At 42.6% G+C, this 27,776-nt stretch overlaps 1 protein-coding gene across 1 annotated transcript; it reads right to left on the bottom strand.

Moving 5' to 3' along the window:
• Window positions 1–512: 512 nt before the first annotated feature.
• On the bottom strand, window positions 513–27,776 carry RIF1 (replication timing regulatory factor 1). Its single transcript, XM_041467315.1, has 33 exons — window positions 27,631–27,776; window positions 26,385–26,463; window positions 24,717–24,833; window positions 24,185–24,279; window positions 22,404–22,593; window positions 21,578–21,670; window positions 21,356–21,494; window positions 20,250–20,401; window positions 19,487–19,604; window positions 18,268–18,441; window positions 17,936–18,046; window positions 17,641–17,703; window positions 16,892–16,992; window positions 15,933–16,019; window positions 14,598–14,671; window positions 14,317–14,497; window positions 12,577–12,684; window positions 12,190–12,339; window positions 10,846–10,945; window positions 9,945–10,209; window positions 8,901–8,943; window positions 8,402–8,604; window positions 8,132–8,231; window positions 7,670–7,813; window positions 7,190–7,332; window positions 6,426–6,515; window positions 6,294–6,348; window positions 3,089–5,686; window positions 2,579–2,710; window positions 1,994–2,109; window positions 1,561–1,714; window positions 1,157–1,265; window positions 513–884 (listed from the first exon to the last, which is right to left on the bottom strand). The coding sequence occupies exons 1-33, from the start codon at window positions 27,774–27,776 to the stop codon at window positions 661–663; spliced, it is 6,654 nt and encodes a 2,217-aa protein (XP_041323249.1). The 3' UTR covers window positions 513–660.

The following is a 27,776-nucleotide window of genomic DNA, read 5'->3' as shown; positions in this document are numbered from 1 at the left end:
AAAAAGGCAAGAAAAAAGGCAAAGTGAAAAAGAAGGAAAAAAAGAAAAAAAGAAAAATGAGGAGGAAAGGAGGAGGAAGGGAGGAGGAAGGGAGGAGGAAGGGAGGAGGAAGGGAGGAGGAAGGGAGGAGGAGGAGAGGAGGAGGAGAGGAGGAGGAAAGGAGGAGGAAAGGAGGAGGAAAGGAGGAAAACAAAGGGGAAAAACTGGGAAAAAAAGAAAAAAAAGGGGAAAAAAGAAAAGGAAAAGAAAAGGAAAAGAAAAGGAAAAGAAAAGGAAAAGAAAAGGAAAAGAAAAGGAAAAGAAAAGGAAAAGAAAAGGAAAAGAAAAGGAAAAGAAAAGGAAAAGAAAAGGAAAAGAAAAGGAAAAGAAAAGGAAAAGAAAAGGAAAAGAAAAGGAAAAGAAAAGGAAAAGAAAAGGAAAAGAAAAGGAAAAGAAAAGGAAAAGAAAAGGAAAAGAAAAGGAAAAGAAAAGGAAAAGAAAAGGAAAAAAAAAGGAAAAAAAAAACGAAAAAAAAAGGGGGAAAAAAAGGAAAAAAAAGGAAAAAAAAAAGAAAAACAAAGGGGGAAAAAAAGGAGAAAAAACCCCTTATGAAGCTATTAAAAAGCATCCTATAGGCCAAGATGCAGAGGGAAGGAGGGGCAGGAAGGCAAAGGAGCGGCGCTACTCGGGGCCCTGGAGGGGAGGGCAGGGCCAGCGCGCCCGCAGGCTCCTGGTGACGCTCGAGGCCATCCCCAGCAGCTTCTCCTGCATCTCCAGCAGCTGCCTGCCAGAGTAGCCGTGCAGATCCTCGGAGCTCAGCTGGGCTGCCAGAGCCTGGATCTGCCCCACGAGATCCACGGAGGGCTGCTCGCTGCTGCTGCTGCTGCTGCCCGTGTCCGCCAGATCTGAAAGGAGACAAGTGCAGGAAAATCCGAGCAGAGTTCCAGCTGGTTTTGTGCAAAATCACATCTCTGAGCAGCCTGCAATGGATTTATTCCGTGGGAAACATTCCCAGCAAAGGCACTGCACCCTGCCCGTCCTCAGGGCTTGATCACGATTGGAAGAATAAAACTAAACCCAAAATAAAAACAAAAGGATGAGGTGTTCCCACCAGGAGAGAATGAAGACAGGACAGCAGAACCCTCCAAATCCAAAGCAAAAAGCCACCAGCAGGTACCTGCTGCAAGTTTTTCCTCATCTCCACTCAGAGATTTCTCCTCCACATCATTCCCAGGCTTCTCTGCATCTTCAAGAGCTGTGCTTTCCTCCAACACTCGAGATTTCACCTGGGCAATTTTGGGGAGAGAAAACATTTTCAGATTGAAAAAAAAAAAAAATTCAATTATGTGGTGACATATATATTAGCCTCATAATAAATCCAATAATTTTTCCTGTTAATAACAATAGTTTAACCAAGTCATCTGTATCTTGAATTCATGGTACTGAGGCAGGCAGGGATCAGGTTTCAAAGTGCTGTTTTTAATGAAGGAAATAATCATTCATTATACAATCAATCACATCATTCCTGCTGCAGTAAATGAGATCAACAGTGGCTTCCTGGGTGCTAAAATTCAACTTTACCTGTTGCTCATGGTATCCTTTCAGAGCCCTTTTGACATTGGAGACTTTGGGGGAGCGGATGGGGAGAGTTTTGATCTCCAGAGCTGTCAGAGTGCTCAGGTCTCCCACGGTCTTGATGTTCTTGGCTCGGATGAGCTGCCCCAGGCCCCTGGCACTGCAGCAGGGGAGGGAAAATGGGTTGTTGGTACACAATCAGGGAATATCCTGAGCTGGAAGGGACCCACAGGATCACCAATCCAACTCCTGGCCCTGCACAAACTCCCCATCCCTGGGGAACTTTTCAGTCATCAAACAAGTACTTCAAGAATGCCAAAATAGTCAAGTCTCTTCCACCCAACCAACCCCAGTCCCTTTAAAGAATCCTGGCTAAAACTGTGGTTTGGTAGGTTCATAAGAGCTGAAATGTCACCTCCAAAAGCAAGAGGCCACTGACCAGATGTTGGATGTGATCTGAGGTAAAATGACATCCACAGGGGCTTTGCAGCCAGCCAAGGCAGGGTACACCAACTCCGAAAGGCACGGCAGAGACTCCTTGGCCATCTCTGTGATCTGGGATAACACAGGAAAAAGTATTAAATTAACTGTCACACACTGAATACAGGGAAAAAAAATAGAGAAACATGAACCAAAGCACTTCTTACTAAACACTTCTTTGAGCTCTTAAATTTAAGGGTACGAGATCCTGGGGACAGAAATCCTTTGGTTGGAGTGGTAATGTGCTGGATAGAAAAAGAGGAAAAAATATCTCAGGGTGGTAGGAATTTAGTCAATGGTAGGAATTCAGTTAACAGCAGGAACTCAGTTAATAGTGAGATTTTAGCCCCTGAAACCTCAGAGTTCACTGGAGTTCAGAGTAACAGAATGAGTCAGGCTAAAGCAGTTTTGTTTCTTACACTTCTGATCCTCAGCCCTTACAACTGTGTGTAAGTGACTACAAACATGCACTAAGCCATGCTATTTATGATAAACACACAAATACTCGGGACACACAGAACACTGTACCAGGATTTCCCCTGACCTGCATGTTAGAGAGGATTTTAAGGCTTCTGGAGGAGGGTGAGGAATGGGATCTGACGACAGGGCTCCTCCTGTCGATGTCGTCTGCCAGGCCCTCCTGAAAAATGGGGTTTGCAAAAGAGACTCGACGGATCTGAGGAGAGAAGGAGGTTTTAGAGGGGGAACTCAACCCAGCACAGCTTGGTGAAATCACTGAGGAGACAAAAAAAACCAGTTTGGAATCACTGAAGTTCTTGAACGACCCAGGGAACGTTTCAGCCAAGGACAGACTCAGGAATCTCTGTGTACAACCCTGAGCATGCTGCTCCGGGTTTGCAGTGATCCAGGGTGCTCTGTTTCAAAATAAAACCCCTCACAATGCAAATCTGCCGGTGCTGGCACATTCCAAACCCAAACCCCACCACTTCTGTAAGACTGTTCACAACAGAAACCAGTAATTCAGCAGATTTGGAATGATTCCAGTTCCTCATCCCAGTTTTGCAGCGAGTAGAACGCAATTCCCGGGGAATACCTTATTGGCAGGTGACAGGGAATCATCCTCCTGGCTCCTCTTGACCCCTCTCTTGAGGATGCTGGTGGATGGGGAGGCTGAGGGGGACCACGTGCAGCGGGCCTGGAGGCTGGTGGGGCTCTCAGCCACCTGCACTGAGGGATCCCCCTCCACCTTCAGAGGGGAATCCACACTCTGATCTGCCAAGGCCGCGTTTTCAGGCACTTTGATTTCAGTTTCCACCAATTCCTCCTTCATCTCTTGATCTGGAACAACACAAGTTTCTCCAGCAGAGTTCTCAGCTTCTCCTTTATCCTCCTCATTTCCTTCTAGCTCCTTCATCTCTTCTTCCTCAGGTTTGCTGTCAACATTCAGCTCCTCAGGCACCTCCTCCAGTTGTCCATTTTCATTTATTTCCTCCTTTTCTGCAGCTGCTGCTTCTTCCCCTTGGTCCCCTGAGTCCGAGCAGCTCTCTCTGGGCTCTTCAGGAACACTCTCAGGCAGAACCTGTTCTGTTTGCTCCTTCTGCTCAGCAGGTTCCTTTATTTCCTCCATGGACTCTGTGGTTTCAGCTGCTGAACCCTCTGGAGGCTCTGGGTTCTCCTCCTCCACCCCCACACTGCTTCCCTGCAGGTTTTCCACATCCTTTTCCTGCCTTTCCAAGCTGAAGGTGCTGGGTTCCTTGGGAGGGTGCAATGGAGTGCTCATTCCACACGGAGCCAGGGCCAAGCTCTCCTCCAAATCTGCCTGACCAGAAACATTCCCAGGGGTCTGACCTGGGGTGCTCTCAGGCTCCTCCAGCTCAGGAGCTTTCTCCTGTTTTGATTCAGTCACCTGATGCTTTGGCTTTTTGAAGCAGCAATCACAGCTCTTGATTTTTTTCACCCTTTTGCTCCTCTTGTTCTGACACTCAGGGCTTTGCAAAGAGGACAGCTCAGCACCTGGAACATTTGCTGCACAGTCCCCTGTGCTGCTTTGCTTCTCCTCCTGTTTGCTCTGCTCTGCTGCTCTCCCATCCTGCTCAGACACACAGGGGCTGCCCAGTGACTCCATGGATGCATCCCCCTTGCTCTGCTCCACGCTGGTGTCCTGCAGAGCACCTGCACTCTCAGAGCTGCCAGAGCCCACAACTTCTCCAGCAGCTGCAGGAATTTCCTGCTTTTCCAGGCCACCTGGCTCAGCTGGCACTGCAGCACCCGTGCCAACCTCAGGCTCACCTTTACTGGCCTCCAGTGGACTCTCAGTTTCATTTCCCTGGGCAGATCCCTCAAGGCTCTGGCTCCCTGCCTGTCCCTCTTTCAATTTACCCTCAAGAGAATTGCTTCTACTCCTCACTTTCACAGGCTTTTTCTTCTTTGTGCTCTCCTCCTTGCCCTCAGAGCTGTCAGCCTCAGAGTTCTCTATGCTGGACAGCAACCCTTGGGAAGATCTCCTGGTGTGGTACCGTGGGCGCTCCACCTTCTGCCCTGCTGTGCTGAGGCTGCCCTGACCTTCCCCCTCTGCCCTGGGGGCATCCTCTGCCCTGCTGCCACCCCTGCTGCCCTCCTCCTCCAGGCCCCTGCAGGCAGCAGAGTCCTTGGAGCTCCAGTCCTCCGCCACTCTCTCAGGCTGGCTGCTCTCTTTTGTGCTGTCTGTGGTTTTCCCAGGAATTCCTTTCTGCTTTTGGGATCCGTCACCTTTCCCCTGGGACAGCTTCTTCTGCCCAGCTTTCTCCTCCTCTTTCCTCCTGTCTCTCTTTGGGAGCCCATCCTCCTTCTCCTGGCTGCCCGAGGAGCTCTCCATGGCCTCCGAGCGTCTCCTGGAGGAACGCCGCAGCTGCTTCTGCTGAGGGGGCACCTGTGGCACCTGGCTGTCCTCCCCTGGGGCCTGTTCAGAGCAGCTGCTGCTCTCTGGGGGAGTGTTTTCTTTCGAGTCCATGTCCATCCCCTGGGCCTTCTCCATTTCTGCGATGGCATCCTCGGCTTTCTGGATGTCTGCTTCCGTGGAGAGCAGAGCCTGGGAGTGGCTCAGCAGGATGTGCTCCACATCCTCCACTGCAGAGCTCAGCTCAGCACTGCCTTCCAGGCTGCCAGAGGCCAGGGGCCCCTCTGACCTGCTCTGGAGCTTGGATTTATTGCCCTGCAGCTCCATCCTGCTCTGCCAGCGCGTCACCCTGCGGGTGACAGCCCCCGCGGCGGGCTCGGCTTTTGGAGGGTTTTTGTCTTCCTCTCCAGATTTCTCTGCCTTAGCACCAGCCTTGCTGTCACTGCTGCTTTCCTGCGTGGCTGCCTCAGGGGCACTCCCAGGCAGCTCTGACACAGAGCTCAGTGGGGCTGGGCTGAAGGGCCTGCTCTCTGCAGCCCCGAATTTCTCCAGGGTGATGAAGGACTGGCGCCGGCTCACGGGCTGGGGGGTGCCAGAGATGATGTCACTGGAGGCTGAGCTGTTGGTGACATCTGAGGTGTCCTCCTTCCCTGCTGAGGCCTCCTGGGGAGCTGCTTCCACAGAACTTGTCTCCAGCCCCTCTCCAGTGGATGTTTCCTCTGGGATCATCTCAGCTGATTCCTCTTTGGCCTCCCCCTCGCTGGTGCAGGCTGGGCTCTCCTCTGAGTGGCATCCTTCACTCCCCACGTTTTCCTCCTGTCCCAAAAACATCAACAGCAAAAGGTTTGTCCTAGGAATCAAATGGAATAGCTGTACTTGTCCTTGTACTTGTTATATTGTACTTATAACAGTCAACTGCAGTTCTGGTGCAACAGAAAACAACACACCCACAAGGTTTTTCTAACCACCAAATGATTTGTTGTCTGTGTTTTGATAGTTATAAAACACACTTTTAAAAAACCATTTCATCCCAAAACAAAGAACTCCAAAAATGCTTGAAGTTTTGCTGTATTTCACCTGGTCTGACTGGCACTACAGTTAGCACAGCAGTGTTCAGGCAAGTCCTCCCCAAGAGGAATTCAGGATTTACAATCCTTACCCCAGTAAAATACTGTGGCAGCACAGGCACATGGGTGACCAGAAACTGCTCATATAAATCCCCCCATTCTGACATCAAATACCCAATGATTTGGCCTAAATGATATTCTAATTAATCCTAAAGGAATAAATTCTATGAAGCAGAACACAGCACTGCAATGGTGTTAAATTTTCTCTCACTTGGTGTTGAGAAGGAAAACAAATCAGAAAACCTCTCATTTTTGGCACAACTGATTTTAGTCACCATCAGACAATGGGAAATTACCTGAGGTTGGTTTGCAGTGTCTTCTTTGGCATTTTCTACTGAAGGTGGCATTTCCCTAGAAGAGAATTACTGAAATCAGTGTACTGCTAAAGGAGAAACCTTAAATGACCTCAACTGGGTAAATCTACTCACAAAGAATCTTCCTGGCTCTGGCTGTACTGGGAAAATGAGGTGGTGTCCTGGGAAGCATCCAAGTTGTTGTACATGGCAGGGATATCAGCTCTGGAACAACACCAGGAATGGGAGTCAGACTTTTCTCTGGAATTTATATCTCCTTATTTCAAGGCCATACTTTTCAGCTGCATTAGATCTTTATTTTTGGGGAGTAAAAGCTGCGATTGGGATCCCACTCTGCAAAGAATTCACCACAACCCAGAGGAGTTCCTGCCTCAAGTCCTGCTTACACTGCTTCTGCTGCCTAAGCACACAAACCACAACAATATTGTCTTCTCACATTAAAAGAGACCATTCTAAAGATTCTTCTGCAATTGAGATGAGTCTTGGGAACATCCTAATTCCTGACATGCTGCTGACTCAAGAAATCCTTTCCTCAGATTGTTTTACCCAAACCTTTCATTCCATGCTTTATGAAAAATGACATCTTTTATTTCACACTGTGTGTCAGTCCCCAAGTAAAAATCTGAACTGCAAATTCCCAAACTACAAACAGACTAGAAAGAGTGCATTTAATGAAAAGAGAAAATGCCATTGCAAAAATAATTTGGTTGCTTTATAACAGCAAAACAAGGAACTCTCTTAGCTTTAAACTTCGTAACTTGTATGGAACAAGACTCAATGACCTGTGGTGGTGTGAGAAACAGGAACTGAAGTTAAGTCAAGCTCAGCTGCTCAAGGAATGACATTGCACACAAAGTTTAAAACAATAAATGACAGACCTCTTTGACCTAAGCACTTCTTTTTGATGTTCTGTCAGTATTCTTGGTTTTGCTTCTGGAGGAATAAACACAAAATCAACAGATTTCTCCTCTTCCAGAAGCGTCTCACTTGTTCTCTTAGGAGATGAAAATTCTAGTTTTAACTGCAGAAAGATAAAAAACCCCAAATCCTGGGTTAGGAACAAGAAAGGAACTGAAAATCAGGAATTTCTGAAGGACACGACCTAGCTCTGTGAGGGATCTGCCAACCCCAAAGCCCACCAAACCCCAAATCTGTCACAACCTCCAGAGTGAGGACTGAGGCTCCTTCCTGCCACCCTCCCTCCCAAACCTCAGCAGAGAATTCTGACAGCAACATTAACTCTGACTCTGCTGGGCAGCCCAAGCTGCAAAGAAAAATATTTCAGCATCCCCAAAGCCCTGATTTTGCCCTGCAGATCCTGGATTTGATTCCAGGACCCCTCTCTGGGAACACTTCACCTTTGCAGGTGTTGCTTGCAGGGTGCTGGACTTGTCTTTGCCGTCATTTTTGGGTTCATTTGTCTGAGCCAATATTGAATCTCGTTTCTGGCCCACCTTCACCTCCATTCCACTGATCTTTGCATCCAGCTGGGAATTCTCCATCTGTTCAGACAAAACCACCCTGAATGCACTGTGGGAAGGAACTCCAAGCTCACAAACCCACCCTGTGGTAACTTCTAGAATAAAACCATCCCACACTCACCAATTTCGTCTGAACTTCGTAGAGCACAACTTAAAAAATTCATTATTTCAAATTAATTCCTAGAACTCAAAATTTACAATTCAGGAAGTGGCAAAAACCAGCTGAGTCTTTTTATCATCCTAAACATGAAACCACTGCAGGTCAATCAGATTAAAAATCCCAGCTGACCTTTCACTCCCTGCTGAACAATTCCCATGAAATCCCAACAAAACATTTACCAGGTCAGAGAAGGGCCCACTGCACTCCTCAGACACCTCAATGCTTTCAAAGCCAGGCAGCAGCAGAGGGATTTTCTTTTTGGCTTGGCTCAACACAGACCTGCTCAACAACAACAACAAAAAAAAATAATAATTTTAGATTTATAGGAGGGGGAAAGGTGCAGAAGAAGAGCAGCAGCTGGCAATAAAACATCCCCCAGCTTGCACAGGGAACCAGAACGGCACAACACCTCCCTGTGAAGATGCCAGCAACAAAAAGCTGATTCTTACTTGAGCTCCTGGGGGTAGGTGAGCGAGGAGGCCTTGGCAAAGGTGCAGTTCCAGAGCTGGGCGCTCTGCTGGCGGATCTGCTTGCTCCTGTGCTGGAAGGCCACGCACAGCACGGGGCTCAGCTGCTGCAGCAGCTCAGTGTCACAGGAGCCCGGGCAGTGGCACTGCAGGCACTGCAGGATCTCTGCCAGCAGCTTCTCCAGCTCAGGGAGAACAAAACACAGGGTTTTTAATGGAAATTTTCAACTAAGATCTGAAATGTTTCAATTGTAAGTTTCTTTTCGACTTTGTTTTTACAGCCTGAAATATCACATCACATAAAAAGTCCCAGAGCTGAGTGATCCTCACTTCTGGAATTTAAATTTTAAATTTAAAATAATTTAAAAATTAAATCTCTACCCTATCACATTTTCATTATTTTTTTTTAATACAGAAGACATTTCAGAACTCTGCTGTTGCACATCTCCCCCAAGCCCAGTGATTTCTGCAGCAAATTTACCTTGTTGTTCAGATTGCTGTAGACTTTGGGTACCTCAGGGAGCCTGCCAAAACAAATTCAATTCATTTCTATTTTGCTGTCTCATTTAGCCCAAGCATAAAAATTTAACAGTCAATAAACTCCAGCACTACACACTTGTTTTAGTGAGCAACTTGATGGAATCATTTTGTGAAATGAGCCTCAGCTGGGGTTTAAACAATTTCCTGATGGAGTTTCCCCAGATCATCTTTTAAATTCCATGGATATGCTGACTTCAGGAGGAATTAATGGAAAAGTCAGTGGTAATCAGTACAAATTTAAAATTAAATTAAATTCTTATAAATTAACTTCTAATTCCACTCTAAATGCTCTCCTTAAACACATGTCCCAGGCCCCAAAAGTATTTGCATTCAAAGCTGTAATACTGGCATTAAAAACCTGAAGTACCACTAAGTAATTCCATAAACTAAACAATTCCATATAAATAAATATATTCCATGTACAAAAAATCCTCAGGTACAATTAGCCAGAAAAATGTGAGCAAACTGCACTTTTTAACTTGTTTTATAAGCCTGTGACCTCCAAGCTGAAGGGGTTCCTAAATTTTATTTGCTTTCACATGTCTTCCTTCAAAAATAATTATCCAACTTGTCCTTTTTCAGAAAAAAAAATTTAAAAAAAAAAAATCTCTTCCGTTTTTATGAATAAATGCAAGGAAAACAGTGCTCAGGAAAAAAAGCACCAAGCAAAAAGTTTTTCCTTCTGCTTAAAAACTTCCAGGATTTCAGTGTACATCAAGAAACTACCATTCATTTCCTAGGAAATTTACTGCAAAAAAATTTTTATTTTTTCCTAAAAAACTGCATTTATTTCTATCAATAAATATTTTCACTGCTGGAAATAGCAGGTAGAAAATAAACTTTGGAGCCCTGCAGAGATGCCAAGAGAGTCAGAGAAGACACCAACACTCGAAACGCGGAGCTTTCCTCCTGCAAGCCCCGCAAGCCCTGAGCTCCATCCCACGCAACCCCAGAGATTTCCCACCCGCTCCCTGCAACCACTGACTTGTTTTTTTCATAGAACAGCGCCAGGGGCTCGGAGAAGACGGCCAGGGTGGTGCCCAGGAGGGAGGGCAGCGAGATGCGGCTGAGGACGGCGTGCAGGGCGGCCAGCAGCGCGGGGCCCAGCGGCAGCAGCGCCTCCGCGTGCAGCTCCGCGCGGCTCAGCTCGTGGAAGGAGTTCAGCAGCAGCAGCAGCAGCTTGGACAGAGAGCTCAGCTTGCCAAGGGGCTCCTTCTTCTTCTTAGCCCAGTCTGTGGGTGTCTGGGGAGCTGAGGGTCCAAAATTCCATTAAAAATTGGATTTTTTTCCTTAAGCGAGGTGAAAAGACAGCTGAGCATTGAGTCTACATAAGAGGCAGAACTTTGATTGCCAAACCAGATCTACATAGAAATAGTTTAAAGTGTAACAACTTAAACACATTTTTAATGCATAAATTGATCTGATTTCTATTCTTATTTACACTTCTGGCTGCTCAAACTCTGCTTTTAAGGTTTTAATGCCTAGTTGAAAATGAACAATTCCTCAGATAGCACCTGATACACAAATTCTGGAACAGCGAACAGGAGGGAAGGAAAAACAGAATTTATTATTTTATTTGGAAGTGAAGTTTACATTATACTCTTCCTCATCAACATTTCCAATTAAAGCATTTCATTCCTTCAGCAGCCCAACACTGCATTTTACTATTTTAATAAATTCACATGGGGCAGGTAAATTTTAACTACTTTTTTACTGAATTATGCTTTTTTGGAAATTATTTCTTCAGCTTTAAAAGTTTAAGTAGGAATAGGAAACAAACCAAAGAATATTTTATACACAATGACCTTTGTCTTCTGTTAAACTCTGATTTTTAACCAGCTCTTGAAGCCACACACAGAAACCCCAAAATTAAAGTATTTCCTTACATCTGTTTTTGGGCTGGAATTTAGTGCCATAGGGTGCAAAGTTGATGCAGTCAACCATGACTGACACAAGGTGGGTGAGACCTTCCAGCATGGAAAACACCTGAGGAGGAAACAGAAACAAAAATCAATCAGCAGAAAGAAAAATCAATCAGAAAAAAAACAAAAAGTCAAGCAGCAAAACAAGAAATCAACAAGGAGAAACAAAAATCAATCCCCAAAAGTGCAACAAGGACAGAAAAAAAAAACACCCTTGGTGTTCAGGACAGCAAAGAAACAACTTTTAATTAAAGGTGGGTGAAGTTTTCTGCATCATCAGGTGAGACTGATAAAATTCCATTTTAAATACACACTTACACTGAGGATGGGCTTCCCATTCTAATTAAACACAAACGAAGTGTTTGTGTTTTAGGATGAATCAATAAAATGAAGGTTCAAGGCTCACTGTGTGCTCAAGGACAAAGCCTGGCTGTCAGAAAAGTCATTACAGGCACAACAATTAAACTGCCATTAACAGTCAAAGCACAAATAATTTTTAGTGCATAGAAAAAGATGAGCAAAGTTGCTTTTTTCCTTCACAATCTACCCAAATTTTCCTAAATAAGGCCAAATTTGCTTTAAAAGGAACACTGATATTGTGAGCTAAAAGAAACTGCAATATAACTTCCCACTGAATTTTTTAATTGTCTTGTTTAGTAATTACTGATTTGTAAAAGTAATATTTATCACTTATTTATCAGCATACAGCAGCATCCAAGGTAGATTACAACAATGCAACCCTCTCAATTTCAGGTTTTTTAATTGCACTTTTTTTGTGTTTTTCACAGTATTTTTTCCAAAGTGAACTTTATGCATGAAGGATTTATATCCCAAACTAAATGTTCATCCCCCTCCCCTTGTGGTGTGAGTTTGGGAATAAGCAATTTAGGCAACAAAGCCACTGATTCTTTTAAAATCTCCCTTTTTTATACAGCTTTAGGAGTAAGATCCTTGAATTTCAGTGTACAAGGCTGATGGCTCCATGTTCTCCTCCCTAACTGCCTGTGTTATGAACACATTGTACCTGCACAAATCCCATTTACCACCACAATGACACTCATTAATCATTCTTATTAATTAGAAGACAAACCTAAAATCTGCTTAACTATTTGAATATTTAACCTTTATAGCTATTCTCACTCCCTTTTTTCATTTCTCTACCAACTCCTGTCAGCAGAAAGAATTCTTAAAGCTTCAAATCTCCCCCAAGCCACTCCACGCTGCAGAAATCACATCATCAGAACTTACAACACACGTTCTCAGATCTAATTAAAAAGAGATTTGCTAAATGATCAGTTTTATACTCACTACTGGAGTTTCACCTTCTAGCCCAGACATTATTTTGGCACAAAGCTCCTCACAGCACAGGTTTTCTTCTGCTGTTGCCACCAGAGCAGCACAGCGAGCAAAAGCTCGGTACAGGTCAGACCAGGAGCGCAGCAAGGATTTCAGACTTGGCTTGAACAGAGAGAGGAAAACTTGGTAAATTTCAGTAGAAAAAAACTTGCTTTGTGTTTTCTTCTGCTGTCAAAACCTAGGGGATTCTTCAGGGATTTAAGCTGGAGGTTCAGGGTTTTAAATTAATGGTGTTGAACTGAACCCAAAACCCAGGTGACTGAACCCGAAGTCAGCTCTGAGAATTCAGAGATTTTATAAATCCAACGTTTTGAATTAATTTGATTCATTTGCTCTTACCTGTGGGAATCCCTGAGTGGGGAAAATGTGGGATACTGGCAGCAACAAAGCACTGTACACAGCACTGAAGTTGTGCTCCAGGGCATCCCCCTGGTTCACCTCGTTATTCTGCAACAAGAGAAGAATTTTATGGTTTAATAGAATTCATTTCTTCAGACTTGGGAATACTTTGCTTGTTAAATAAACAGTTTTTTCCACTCTCCTCCAAGGAGATTATCTCCCAAACACCATTATCTCCTAGATTATCTTCTGGGAGAAGAGCTGCTAAAATCTGCTTTTTTAGAGGAGACCCCTTGGGGAAGTCGCCTCCCAAATTTTGTCTCAAACTGGGACATTTGAATATTTAAGCTTTATACTCATTTTTACTCCCTTTTTTCATTTCTCTACCAACTCCTGCCAGCAAAAAGAATTCTTAAAGCTTCAAGTCTCACCCAAACCACTCCACGCTACAGAAATCACCACACTGGAGTTTACAACACGTTTTTTTATCTGATTCAAAAGAGATCTGCTAAATTATGTTTATTAAGACTAAAGCTGCAAAACTGGGCTGACAAATAAGGCTGTTCCTGCTTCACTGTGATAAATACAGTTTGAAATCAGATATTCTGCTCTCCCAAGAGCTCAGGAGGATCTTGCTAGCAAAAGAGTACAAAACTCTGTTTCTAAAAACCAAAATACATCCCAAGAAAACCAATCTAGGAAACGTCTGGTGTGTTCCTCACTTCTTTCAGCTGCAGTGAGTGATGATCCCAGAGAATCCTGGGATGGGCTGGCTTGGAGGGGACCTTAAAACTCAACTCATTCCAACCCCACTGATCTCATCCCACACCTCCCACCCTCCCAGGCTGCTCCAGCCTGGCCTTGGGCACTTCCAGGGGTGTTCAAGGCATGGAAAGGCAAAGAGGTCCCACAGCCAAGGACCACAAGGAAATGGTTGTTAATCAGGCTGTTGTTAATGAGGCTGTAATTGATTTTTAAGTCAATCCTTGTTGCTCCAGTCTGGGATCAGGCTCTGACTTGGCCACAGCATTCCCTCACTGAGCACTCTGAAAATCTGGAGACTAGAACTCGAAGCAGGAATCATCTGCATGGACATTTTAACTCCTGGACACCGAATTTTACATTTGCTGATCAATAATACACATTTCAGGGAAATTCTCCCAGCTCCTCTTGGAATTCCAGCCCAGCCCCTCCCCACCCTCCCAGCAGGAATTCCCAGTTCCCAATATCCCATCCATCCCTGCCCCTGGCAGTGGGAAGCCATTCCCTGTGCCCATGCTGCTGCAAATAGTCACAGCACCTAAAACTTTCTTCATAAACTATGATTTTTAGATCTAATCATTAATGAGGATTAATTAATTCAGCAATTCCTACATTACAATCAACTTATTTCTAGTAAATAAGGTGCTAAAACTCTTAAATATCATAATTTATAAGGCTTTTATTACACTAAAGATGTCTAATGTGAGCAAAACTCTGCTCTAATTACATCCTGAACATCCCAATCTGGGATTTATTTCATTTTCACACCAAGCAAACCAACCCATGGTATTTATAAGTTAACAGTTCCTGGGGGGAACCTTCCCATGGTTCTCACCAGCAGGATTATGCCAAGCTAGCTAATTCCAGTACCACTTCAAGACATGGAATTCCTTAAAAAATTCAGATAAATGCCCAGCAAATCTCTCCTGTGAGGATGTGGGGAAGAGAGCCAAATTCGCGGAGTAATGAATTAATTACCTGATTAATCCACTCAGTCAGAGGATGAACAACAATACTCCACATTCTCCAGAGGTGCTCCTTGTTGCCCACCTGGCCTGCACTCTGATCAATGACACAGAGCACAGACTCACTGAAAGCCAGGGCAGAGGTGGGCCCAGACAGGGCACAGCCCACCAGAGCTTCCAGAATCCCAAAGAACCTGGGGAAGGAAATTCCACAGCTCAGAGTTTGGCTTTTTCCCCGGCTGAAATGAGAGGGGACATAAAAATGGTGTGGTGTTTTCTAAGGGATGCTCAAACCTCTCATCTGTCACACAGCATTCCAAGAGGTTGTTATGGAAAGGCAGCTGGATCAGGAACAGAGCTGGGGTTCCCTGGGAAGAGAAATGGGAAAGGTTAAAACAGCACTGAGCACGTGAAGTGCCTGCCTCACTTCCACGAGTGTTTCTGTACTGCACTGCACTCTGAGCCAGAAATTCACTATTATTATTATTATGATTAGCCAGAAATGTAAATTATTATCATCATTAGCCAGAAATTCACTACTATTATTATTACTATTAGCCAGAAATTCACCATTATCATTATTAGCCAGAAATTCACTACTATTATTATCAGCCAGAAATTTACAATTATTATTATCATCATTATTAGCCAGAAATTCACAATTATTATTATCATTATCAGCCAATGTACAATTATTATTATCATTATTAGCCAGAAATTCACTACTATTATTATTACTACTATTAGCCAGAAATTCACTATTATTATTACTATTAGCCAAAAATTCACAATTATTATTAACCATAAATTCACTATTATTATTAGCCAGAAATTCACTATTATTATCATTATTAGCCAGAAATGCACAATTATTATCACTATTAGCCAGAAATTCACAACTATTATTATTATTAGCCAGAAATTCACAATTATTATCATCACTATTAGCCAGAAATGTACAATTATTATTACTATTAGCCAGAGATTCACAATTATTATGATCACTATTAGCCAGAAATTCATTATTATTGCTATTATCCAGAGATGCACAATTATTATGATCACTATTAGCCAGAAATGCACAATTATTAAAAGTTGTCCAAAATTGTCAATTCTAACACTCTGACATAAAAATAAGAGGGAAAACTGGAAACCTAAGATGCTGCCAGATCCTGGGATTTGCTCATTTCCAGGTTACAGCAAGAGATCTTTTGGGCAACTTCTGTTCAAATCTACCACAAATATTTCAGGTTTGCTAATGTTGAGAGTACTTAATAAAAGTATTTAATAACTGCTAATTACAACTTCAACGAGGAGCACACTCCTTCCCACTCAGTCTGCTCCTCCCTGAACAAAAAACCCCAAAATTCAGCAGCATTTCAGCCTTTTTTCTCAGTTTTTTGTGATTATTGTCTGAATATTTTCTGATCTGCTCCGCCCTTCTGACGCAGCACACAGAACATGACATTCACTAATGAACATCAGCCCTTTTTGGGCAGTAATTTCATTAATTAGACACAGTTTAATGAGTGAGGCCTGCAAACAAAGTCTGCACTCTGCAACATGAAATAATTTGGCTTCTCAGAACCTTTCAGCATTAATGAAGTCCCAGAATTAATTCAGACTTACATTTAAAAGATCCATATCAGCAACCTGATAAGCTGGGGATCCCAACACCTTTGGGGGCAACTCCTGGACAGTGATATCAATGAGAGACTAAGCAGGGGAAGAGAAAAAAATACATTTAAATATATTTTTCTGAGAGTCCAAATCTTTTAAGCAACATATAATAAATACAAAAAAGCCACAAATAAAATTTTAAAATTACAAATAAAATACAAATCATTTTAAAATTGCAAATATAATACAAAAATTGCAAATAAAAATACAAATATAATACAAAAAATAGAATACAAAAATACAAATTATAAGAAATACAAATAAAATACAAATATAATTTTAAAATTGCAAATATAATTCAAAAAATGCAGATGTAACATAAAAAATGCAAATAACACAAAAAATACAAAACCCACACCAAAAAAAATCAACCCCCCCAAAAATACAAAAAAAACCACAAAAAACCAGCAAAACCCCCACAAAATTACAAAAAAAAAACATAACAAAAAAAATTACAAAAAACCCCACAAATTTACAAAAAAAACCACGAAAAAAATTACAAAAAATACAAAAAAAATTACAAAAAATACAAAAAAATTTACAAAAAATACAAAAAAATTTACAAAAAAATTTACAAAAATACAAAAAAATTTACAAAAAATAAAAAAATTTACAAAAAATTTACAAAAAATAAAATAAAATTTACAAAAAATTGACAAGAAAATGACCAAAACATCTCCAAAAAATCTCCAAAAAATCACCAAAAAATCACCAAAAAATCTCCAAAAAATCACCAAAAAATCACCAAAAAATCCCCCCCAAAAAGGCAAAGCTGAAACAATTCCCTTCAGCTAAAAAACAAAGAAAAATTCCACCGAGAAGGTCTCCAAGCTGTTTTTTGAGGCCCAGGAGAGCCGTGTACCCAGTTCTGCCTCTTCTCCTGGAAATGCTTCTCAAGCAGAACTCACCAGGACCTTCTGCACGGGCAGAGCGTTGGATCTCACGGTGTTTTTTAAGGCCTGCAGTAACATGGTCAGTATTTCTGAGCCTTGCTTCTCCTTCTTATTCCCTGCAATAAAGAATATTTTCAGTCAGAGCAGAATGGTCACTGTGAGCATCATTCAGATTTTCAGTGCAAAAGCAAAAAAAAAAAATCTGTGTAAATTTGTAAAAATGTACCAAGTCCTTCAGAGATTCAGGTATCAGTTCTGCTCATAACAGAAATTAAATTTAAAAATTTAAATAAAAATCCTTCAAGTTTAATTAGGAAATGGAAACACCTTTGTTTCGTTTAGGATTTGAATTTTGATACATTAAAGTTGTGGAATTTTTTGCTCGCCTGAAGAATGCTTCTTCCTGTTCTGTTTGATTTTCAATAAAAAAGTTTGCATTATTAAGTCTATTCTGGACTTTCCTTGGATAAAGGACGTTTTTAAAATAGGAAACAATTTGTATACATCTGCAGACTCCACAGTTTACTGTGGAACAGAATTTCCATGAAGAAAAAGAGTCAAAAACTTAATTTTTGTCTCCACTCCTCAATACTGAAGACTTGAGGAGGGGTTGTTTTTCTTTTGAAATTGCTTTAAAATAGAACAGAATTATTGATTCAGACTAAACCCAGGCAATGAACAATCAACAATTTCTGGTCTAGTTTAAAAATAAACCACCTCTGACTGGTGAGCAATGCCAAATTTAAGAAAATGACCCTTTTTACCTGCTTCAATTGCTGTTTTTACATATCCATTTATGTCCTTCCAGATAACATTCAGCAAACAATCTGCAAGGCAACAACGGTTTTATTCGGTTTGCAATAAAAATATTCTACAAAACTGCAGCTAAAATACAAATTGTGCTAAAGGGCAGATTTGCATTTAAGCCAAAACTCAAATTTCAATGCAAGTGAGACCAATTTGACTTTTTATAACATCACACAAAGGGTTGATTTCTTACGTTTCCCTTGCCCACTTGATTTCCCAGAAAATGTTGAAATTTCACCACTGAATCCTTACCAGGAACTTCTTTTCCAATTGCAATAAAGCCATCCTGAACAGCATTTATCAGAGTGCTGGCATGCTTACAAAAAAAAGAAGGGCTACTGATCAGTGGGTACTGGAGAGGCTCTACAAGAACAAAAAAACACATTCCATAAACCTGTTACTTTGCAGTTTATTGGGAAAACAAGCCTTAAAAAGAATCAAGTATTTGTGTATTTACAGCATTTTCAACATAAAGATATCTTAAAACTGACAAGACTTAGAATGAAATGATTTAAACTCAGACGAGATTTGAGGTGGCACAAATATATTTTTTACAATTAAATATAAATATAAAACTCACATACCTAAGCTAAGCACGAGTTTGTTCTGCTTAGCAAAATCCACAACTTGTGGTCCCATGAGGAAGTGGAGCAGCATTTCAAAGCCCAGGAGTTGGATGGAGGGGAAGAGCTGTCCTCCTGCTGAGCTGCTGTTCAGGGCCATCCTGGGTGTGCCTGGGCTCACAAGCAGCACAGGACCTGAGGGAGGGCACAGAAATTCCAGGGAAAAGGACAAATCATGGAGTGCTGCTGGCTGAAAGGCACCTCTGACAGCCAGGTTTCTCAGAGAAGTGGGGTTTGCTATCACAGCCATATTTTTCCCAGTATTTTAAATATCTGCCCCAAAATTGAGAGTTCTGGGACAGTAAATTTTATTTTGGCCATCCAAATCTCCATGGAAGCTGTGTTTATACAGCCACTGAACACTTGTATAAATCTGCTGCTACAAAACAGTTTCCATCACCTGGAACAGAAATTTAAGAGGTCTTGGCAAAATATTGTGACTAACTCAGCTGTGATCTCACAGGACTAAGATGAAGTTTTTTAAGAAGGGAAAACAGGAAACTCCCCAAATTCAGGGTCCCTGAGGCTCCTGATTACAGCAGAACAGAATGGCACAAGCCATGGATGCCAGGCTTCCAGAAAAGCAAGGAAAACCAGGAGTTCCTTATTGGATATTTAGATATAAAGCTCAAATAGAGGTGGTTTCACATGTGGTTAAAGTATTAAAATCCCTGATGGATCATCATCACTGGGCAGGGTTTGGTGGGATATTGGGAAGGAATTCCTGGCTGGGAGCCCATCCCTGAAGTGCCCAAGGCAGGCTGGCCAGGGCCTGGGACAGTGGAAGGTGTCTCTGGTAGAGCTTTAAGGTCCTTTCCAACCCAAACCATTCCAAGGTTCTCTACCATTCAGGCAGAAACTAAAAATGCTACAGAAATAAAAGGGCACATATAAATAGCACTCAAAGATGAAAAAATGAGATTTCAAACCAGAGCTCCCTTGCAACAGAGAACACAATTCAGGCCATTAAAACTGCTCCTCAAACTGTGATTGGCACAACTTTTGAAACTTTAAATAATGACTGCAACAGCCTCACTTTCCCCCATATAAATCACGCAGAAAAATCACTGTTCTGAAGAACAAGAACTACAAATGAAAATGCAGAACGTGACAAACAGAAGAGATGAGTCTGTGCACGTGAGATGGAGCTGGAAATTTCCACAGGTTGATGTTTCAGTACCTGGTTTCTGCCCAGGGGCTGCTGAGCCCAGGCTGGGGTTGTTTGGCCGTGAGGGAGTTCCTGGGAATGCAGCAGCAGGATCCACACTCAGGGTACTTTGGATTAGTGGGACACAAACCTGAAAAAGGATCCCAGCAACAGCTACAGCATGTGCAAGCCACAAAAAACTCATTTCAATCAGCACAGACTGGGCTGCTGCTCACAAATCAGAGTTTCTGGGTATTTAGAATGAATTAGAATGTCTGATCAAACACAAATTCCTGGTGGGTGCAGTATATTTTAATAATCCTAAGAAAATACTTTTCCCTCCCTTTACTCCCATCTTGAGGATTAATTTAATTAAATCCAAGTGTTGAAACAGGTCCATTCCACTTATAGTGTGACTAGGAATGAAACACCTGCATCATTTTTCTTTCTATCTTCCTAAATATTTTTGGTCTTTTCACAAGTTTTCCTATGGCAGCCTTTTCCAAGCCCACACTTCCTTAGTGAAAGGAGAAGAGAGCCTCTATTTAACACATTTATAATCCATGACTGCACCCAGGGCAGATTTTCAGAGATGCTCTCAGGACATTCCCACAGACTCTCCAATATTTTGGGGCTGTGAGTCCCAAATATCCCTTCTACACAATCTGTAAGCCACACACCAGGACAAACTGGTTCCTCGAGGGAGTTTGATTTCAGTAACAAAGCAGAAAGGGATGAAGCAGGACTATTTTACATTCTGCTGCACAGGGATCAGGATTCCTGCCACCTGAGTTACCTGTTCAAAGTTTGAGGGCAGGTGAGGCCCCAGTCTCATCAGCAAATACCACCAGACCTCCAGCTTGGTCAGGGCCAGAGCCTCTGTCCTCACGTGGATGGAGCTCAGGGGCTGCATCAGCAGTTTCAGCCTCTTAGCACTGCACAGGATGTCTGGGGGATCCAAAAGGTGCATTTTGAACAACACAGATTATTGAATCACACCTCAGCAAAATCTGATTAAACCATTATGGTTTTTTTCCCCAGTATCTTTTAGCTTCAAATTCAATTAACAGTAATTTGCAAAACTCAACCATACCAAGCTTTCAAATTCTCTTACTGCTCTAATTATTGCTTAGAACTCCACAAAAATCAAGTATTTATTTTCAATACAAAGGCTGAAATTAAATTTTCTGTATTCCAACCTGACCCCACTAGAGCAGGGAGGTTGGACCCAACCTGACCCATTTTGGGATTCTGAGATAAGCAGAAGAAATTCCCTCTTGCTTGCTCTGTTAGGTCCCATCTGCTCCAGGGACAGGAAAATCAAACACTGAGTTTTCAGAACACATAGAAGCACAATCAAGGTAAAAAATACTGTGTTTTGACACAAGGTAGACTAAAAACTTGTCCAGGTCCAGGTTACACCTTTAAAAGAACTTTTTTCTAACACCTCTGGAATCCTGAAGTGTTGCCTTTCTCCAGTTAGATCACACCACCCAAAACAAAACACACAGAATGTTTTATTCTCTATTTCACTGCTGTTTGGATCATTTATGGCACTACAAAACACGATTTACAATTTTATTCTATTTCTAGCATTCCCAGCAGAAAAATTAGGACAGAACAAATGATCAAACTAACACCTTGCCTCAAAAAGAAAACAAGGAAAAAAACCAAGAAAAACGTGAATTTTAGCTATGCACACAGACAATGAACTTTTCTGCACCATTATGTGGATATCCAGTGGTACACAAATAATGCACTGGCCACTAACAGATTATTTTTTTCCAGTTATGTATTAATACATATTTATGCATTAAAGTATATATTCCAGTACGTACATTTTTCCAGCTATCTATGACTTGCATTAAAACAAATCAGGCTAAATATTTTTTTCAGACCTACCTGGATTTAGAGCAAAGTTATCAATGAGGCTCTTCCATGCAATGAAGGCAATTTTCTTCACCACAGGGGAGCCACTGCGGAAGCCCAGCTCCTCCAGCTGCAGCAGGGAGTTGATGAAGCTGCCACTGCGATGCAGAGTCTGAGCAGGAAGAAATTCACCATTAAAAGAGATTTCTGCTGCTCCAAACTCCTCTCCTAAAGATTTATTCCTTTGCTGCTTACCTTTCCAAGCAATCTGACAAACAGGGGCCACAGCTTTAACACGAAGGTCTCGTTTTTTGAAGAAAACAATTTCTGAAGTTCGGAAATTAATTTCTGCAGACAGAAAGAAACAGAATTTCTAAAAGAAATGGATTTAAAATATTCCTAAAACCACACACTGATACCAATGTCTGGGGACACAACCAACAGACAGGATTTGAGATAATGCAAATATATTTTTTACAGTTAAATATATATATCTAAAACTCATACACCTAGACTAAACACGAGTTTGCTCTGCTTAGAAAATCCACAGCTTGTGGTGCCATGAGGAAGTGGAGCAGCATTTCTGATGTTTCTACATCAGAAGGATTTCATTCTGCTACCACCTGAGTCTCTTTTCACTTGAAATTTATGGCTCTTATTCTCACAGTGGCAACCAACAAAGCAAAATTCATGTCTTCAAATATTTGCATTTCCTCCAGCTGTGAAGTCAGAACACGCCCTGACCCCAAACAACACCTTGTTTGGTTGGGTTTTTGAGCAGAAAACAAGGAAAAAAATAAATGAGCCAAGTAAGGCCAGTCCTGGAAGTGGAGGGGAACATGAAAAGCTTCATCAAAGACACCAAGGGGCTGCTGCTGCACAGGATGGGGACTCTTAAAGGACATGGAAAATGCTGAGTATCCTTTGCTTTCCCTGTATTTACATTTCCATCTTTTTTTTTTTTTTTTCCATTAAAACCACAGGCATCAAGAAGTTGCTGTCAATGCACAGGAAATGGAATTAATGCTCCCCAGCAGCCCCAGGTGCTCCTGCTGACCAGAGGCCCAGCACTGTCACTCACTGTGGTCATCAGGTGCTCGGTGACAGCTGCCACCTCCTGCTGCTTCTGCAGGAGCAGCGGCATTCCCATCTCCAGGGCAGTGGCACCTCTCAACTGCACTTTGTGAGCTGAGTGGACAACCAGGGGGATGATCAGCTTTGCCCACCTCACAGCCTCTTCTCCCATCTGGGCTGGAGCTTGCTCTATTAAGCTGGATCAAAAAAAAACCAAACCCAAAGAAACAGGGATTACAGATCTCCAACAGCAACTCAGGCACTCAAGTTATCTTTGTATCATCAATAAATGCTCTCATTCAGTCCAGGATTTACAGGAAACCATGCCAAATTTTTTAATTCAATTGTATTTTGAGATTGTATTAAAACAGCAAAGCTCAAGTGTTATTTCAGATAAACCTCTCCAAAAGCATCACGGTCTGACTGGAGAGCTGTGCTTTCCATTTTATCACAACAATTTGGGCACAGGAGCCGAGAGCCTGACAGGAATGCACAATGCCCAAGGAAAGTTTGGCCATGAACCATTCCTGGGAGTTCCCAGGAGCCCAGGCAGCTCCCACACAGCTGGCAACAACTCCCAGCAGCTTCTGGACAAATCCCAAGCCAGGTTTGGACAGACTCCATGAACACTGGCCTGCTCAGAGCTCTGATTTTATCCTCCTTTTCCCAAAATAGCACAGCATGACAAAACTCCACACATTTCTACCATCCCACCCACACTAAAAAACGTGCAGAAATGGGAATATCTGGCATATATTCAAGATAGCCTGAATCTAGAAATCCTGGGGTCTTGCCAAGTCTCCCCTTTTTCCCCAGGAAAGTCAAATCCCCATCCCTACAGTTCATGGAGAATTTGCTGCACTAAGGAAAAGTTCTGCCCTTCAAGTCATTTTGTTAAAGCCAGAGGACAAGAGCTGTTTAAAAGAAATATTTAAAATGGATTTGCAGCTCAAACCAGATGCCAAAAGTTTAAGAGAAAACTTAAAAAAAGAGGGAAGATACAAGCTCAATGTATTTACTAATACAGAAATTAAATCAGCACTAAGTAAAGGTAAAATCTGAATAATTTCAGTTCTGCTGACCAGAACAACATGCTCCCAGTGATGGTCCTAAAAAGTCACTTTTGGAATGAGACAGGAATTTCAACAGTGTTATGGGAAACACTGCACTAAAATGTGTTGCCAAGGGAATATTTCTAAATAAGACATTTTTAAATAAACCCCCAAATAATGGCAGAGAATTTCTCAAGCAGGCAGGTTCTGGAAACAAAATGTAAGAACATGACTTGGGAATCACAGGTGAGAGGTGGGAAGTAATTCCTGAAGAGCCACTAAAAATGAATGGCTAATTTCTGCATCACAATGATGACATTATTATTAAGGTAGTATTTTAAATAATTACAATACACAAAACAAGTGGTGCACAGCCCAGCAGCTCCCCAGTTCACAATTCCATGGAATATCCCCTGGTCAGTTGGGATCAGCTGTGTCCTCTCCCAGCTCGTGTCCCCTTGTCCTTGACTTAGAGCAAACTCTGCTCAGCAACAACTAAACCACCCCTGGTGTTATCAACACCATTCCCATCCCAAATCCCACCCACAGCACTCAGCAACCACCTCTAGCCCAGTGAAAACCAGGGCAACACCGGAGGAAAACAATCCTTAACAGAATAAACAACTCAAGCAGCTTTAGAGGTTTGTTCTTCAGTACATTTCGTGCCACTTGGGTTTTGTATGAAGAAATCCCCCCTCAAATAAAGGCTGACAATGGAATATTGCAGAGCACTCACCGTATAATGACATTAAGTGTTTCATATTCAACCACAACAGACTGAACTTCTCCTTTAGTCAGGATTGTTTCCAGGGTAGAGAGAATATTGGACACCTGAGGAAACAAGAGAACAGCACCGTGAGCACCTGGATACAAATGACTCCAGCAGGAGCTGGAATTGTGACATTTCACTTTCCAGGATTGTGTTTGGATTATGCCACGTGCTGTTTTAAGCTGGAATATTCATAACTTTTCTCCCCTGTGATATTTCATTGCTTTCTGATAGAACTGCTCACATTGCAGCTTTCCCCTCAAGGAGAGCAGGAATTTCTGGCTCAGGTTTGCCAAGAATTGATACCTGGCTGTCAGATTTGATGGGAAATAACCTTCAGATTCAAAAGCTACTGAGTGGAAAGAAACAATTTGCCTCCTCTCCCCAGGAAAAGACAGCACCAAAATGAGAAATGAAGAAACTCACCTTCTTTTAAACAATTTCTGAAGCCTCCTCTCTGCGAGGAATGAGGCCAGAAAAGAGCAGTGAAGAAACTCACCTCCTTTTTAACAACTTCTGGAGGAAAGGCCTGCTTGGAGATGACCCAAAGTGCCCGAGTGCGAGTGTTCTTGTCTGAGGATTTCACAGCAACGCTGTTCACTGCTGCCAGCAACTCCTGCATTTCAGTGGCTGCAAGAGAGCACACAAACCCTCAAAACCCTCTTCAACACATTCCAGGTCATTCTGCTCACTTACATTTGCCCAGAATCCATTCAGCTGCAAGTCCCAATGATTTATTGCCTTAAACATCACTCTGGAGCAGTTTCTCTCCTATTAAAGTAGCCAGAAGGCTGAATGTATTAATATACAAATACTAATAATGCAGTGCATCTGTATTACCTTTAGAAGAATCCATAAAATTAGGAGACAGCTTTATTAAATACACCAGAGCTAAAGATTAAGTATTTAATTATTCAAAACTTCTTGGATTTTAAGTGAATTTAGCAGCACTTTGGTGGTAACTTGACACAAATTTATTTTAGAGCCTACCAGAGCTTTTTGTTACTGAAGGTGGTAAAATTGTAGCTCATTACATAAAAAATAATAAGGTTAATACAGGACTTAGATCCAAAAAAGAACACAGATAGGGACATTATGTGTTCCTTTAAAATTCAAGGGCAAAAAGTCTGATTTATTGCAAATCTGCACTTTGTGGATGAATGATGTCACGGTCAGAGAAATGGAAGGACAAGTTCACTCCTCTCCCCCAGTCAAAAGTACACCCAAAGGTACAGGAGCTGCTTGTCCTCCCTTCCTTTTCAACTCCCCATTGTCTCCAGGGCTTTGTGATTTCTAGAGCCTGACATTCTGTAATAAAATTGTCATTTATCAACTAGTTAGAGAAAATGAGAGGAAAGAAAGATACCAGAGACATTATTAGAAATAATAATATAATATAATATATTATAATATATAATATATAATAATAATGGAGAAAATGAGAGGAAAGAAAGATACCACAGAGACATTATTAGAAATGCCCCCTTCTCACAGGAAATCAGGGGGAATTTTGCACAACAGGAAAGCAGAAGACACTGAAGAAATGGAGGAGAAGAACCAAAAGAACCAATCTCAAACAGGAAAAATGCCCTCTCCCCTGTTACCAAAAACCTGTGGTTTTACCCTGAGGCAAAGCTTCAAGTTCTCAAAAACAAAACCTTTTGTGAAAGGGATTCAGCACTTTCTAGGAATGCAGGTTATAAGATTTTGGATTAATTTGAAATAGCTGGGGCTGGACTAGATGACCTTTAAAGGACTCCTTAAAAATCCTTGACATTTTCTGCATATTCTGAATTCTGAAATGTTTCTAAGGCAGCCACAACACACTATCTCTCCTGGCTGGAAGACAGATTAGACTGTGGGATGCTGCTTGAACACATCCAAGACTCAGCATTTTGGTTTTTTCTGCAGTAATTCCTCATCACAAGAAAGATCTATTTTGCCAAAAAAAAATAAAAAAAACCCAAAAAACCTTTCCTGTTCTGCCACTACCCTGCATTCCCATTAAAGGCTGGATTCCATGACTCAGAGGTTTTTTCCCAACCTTAATGATTCTGTGACTCTATAAATGAACTGACATTTGAGTCTTTCAATGCTCACTGACCTTCCCCACGAAAATATATCTTTGTTCACATAAGTGTAAGAGAGCTGAATGGAAGAACCATACCTTGAACACCTTGCAGAGCTGAGGGAAGTGTTTCCTGAAATCTGCAGTGAACGCTTTGCCTCCTTCACCACTCAAGCGACTGCCAGGAGCAGGAGGGGAAACAAACATATTTACAATATTTAATTACCTTGTAACTGACTTAACTTTCAAGTTCTGACACACAGCATCGTATTTTCCTGAAGGAAATCAACAAAACACTGAAGGAGCTAAAGAGCAAAAACGCCAGCACAAGGTCTGATCCAGCAGCAAAATCCAGTGTTACAGCTCAAAGTGAGTAATGAATCATTTTCTGCCTAAAGAACACCCATGAAAACATTAAGGGCTTTCATTTTTTTGGTCAGCTCCTATAAAAACATTAAAATTTAGCATGCAAGCTTTAAATGACTTGCTGCAAATTAGAAAAGACAGAAATACAGGAGCTGAAAAAGAAGCACCTTCCTGAGAGCAGCTCCAGAATGCAGGAAAATCCTGGTCTGACAGGCAGCCAGGATGACTCTGCACATATGTAAGGAACATCCTTGCAGAAAAGCTGGGATTATCCCATAAAACGTTAATCATCAGCTTCCCACTGCAAAACCCAAACCGTGCTGAGTTCAGTCATCCAGGGACAACCTGAGGAACCTGAATGTTGCTGCTTAATACTTACACCAGGAGGGTTTTTTTTTTGCTGCCACTTATTTCTAGAAACCTGTAAAATCTGCTATGCGAGTAGCTGCAGTTTTAAATTCACTGCAGAAGCGAAGGGAGACACTGAGAGAAAGAGATCGTGCCTTTGCACGTGGTAAAATCGGAGAGATGCAGATAAAGGCACAACCTCATGGGCAAGAAGCGCCTTCCAGAAAGAAACGCAATGAAAACAAGGCAAAAACCCGAGAAACGCCTGTAAAAACTTCACCCTTCCAACCGCAAAGCTTTGTCATTACAATAAAGTTATTATTTCCCAACGTTCTTCACCCACCCCTCCGATCCCCCCGGCATCCGGGGGCGGGAGGCTCCGCGACGCGCAGACCCGGCGAGGATGCGCTCCTTCCTCCCTCCTCTTCCTCCCCTCACTCCTCCCTCCCTTCCCTGCTCCTTCCTCCTCCTCCTCTCCCTCCCCCCAGCCCCGCATGTCTCCCCGCGGCCACGCCAGGCCGGCAGGTCCCGCTCCGATCGCGCTCCCGGCTCTCCCGCTCCCCACGGCCGGCCCGAGCTCCCCTCACGCCGCCCGCTCCCCGCCGGCAGCGTGCGCGTCCCCCGCGCTCACCTGACGATGGTGAGGTGCGCGTCCGTCAGCTCTCCCGGCGGCGCGGCGGGGTCCTCCAGGGTGTGGAGCAGCGGGCCGAGGCTGGAGCCGGCGGCGGGCTCGGGAGCGGCGGGTTTGGGCTCGGCCTCGGGGCCGGGAGCGCTCAT

This window comes from Pyrgilauda ruficollis, unplaced genomic scaffold, assembly GCF_017590135.1.
Source record: "Pyrgilauda ruficollis isolate IOZ18807 unplaced genomic scaffold, ASM1759013v1 scaffold205, whole genome shotgun sequence".
NCBI lineage: Eukaryota > Metazoa > Chordata > Aves > Passeriformes > Passeridae > Pyrgilauda > Pyrgilauda ruficollis.
This window is presented reverse-complemented; position numbering and strand designations above follow the sequence as displayed.

What these genes read in the sequence shown, in the direction of transcription:
- RIF1 (XM_041467315.1), bottom strand. Translation starts at nt 27,776, where the DNA reads ATGAGCGCTCCCGGCCCCGAGGCCGAGCCCAAACCCGCCGCTCCCGAG. An exon ending in ACACTTAATGTCATTATACG is followed by an intron (nt 22,594 to 24,184) that starts GTGAGTGCTCTG and finishes TTTTTGATCCAG; the next exon opens with CTTAATAGAGCAAGCTCCAG. An exon ending in AGCCCCTGGGCAGAAACCAG is followed by an intron (nt 18,442 to 19,486) that starts GTACTGAAACAT and finishes GCCCTCCCTCAG; the next exon opens with GTCCTGTGCTGCTTGTGAGC.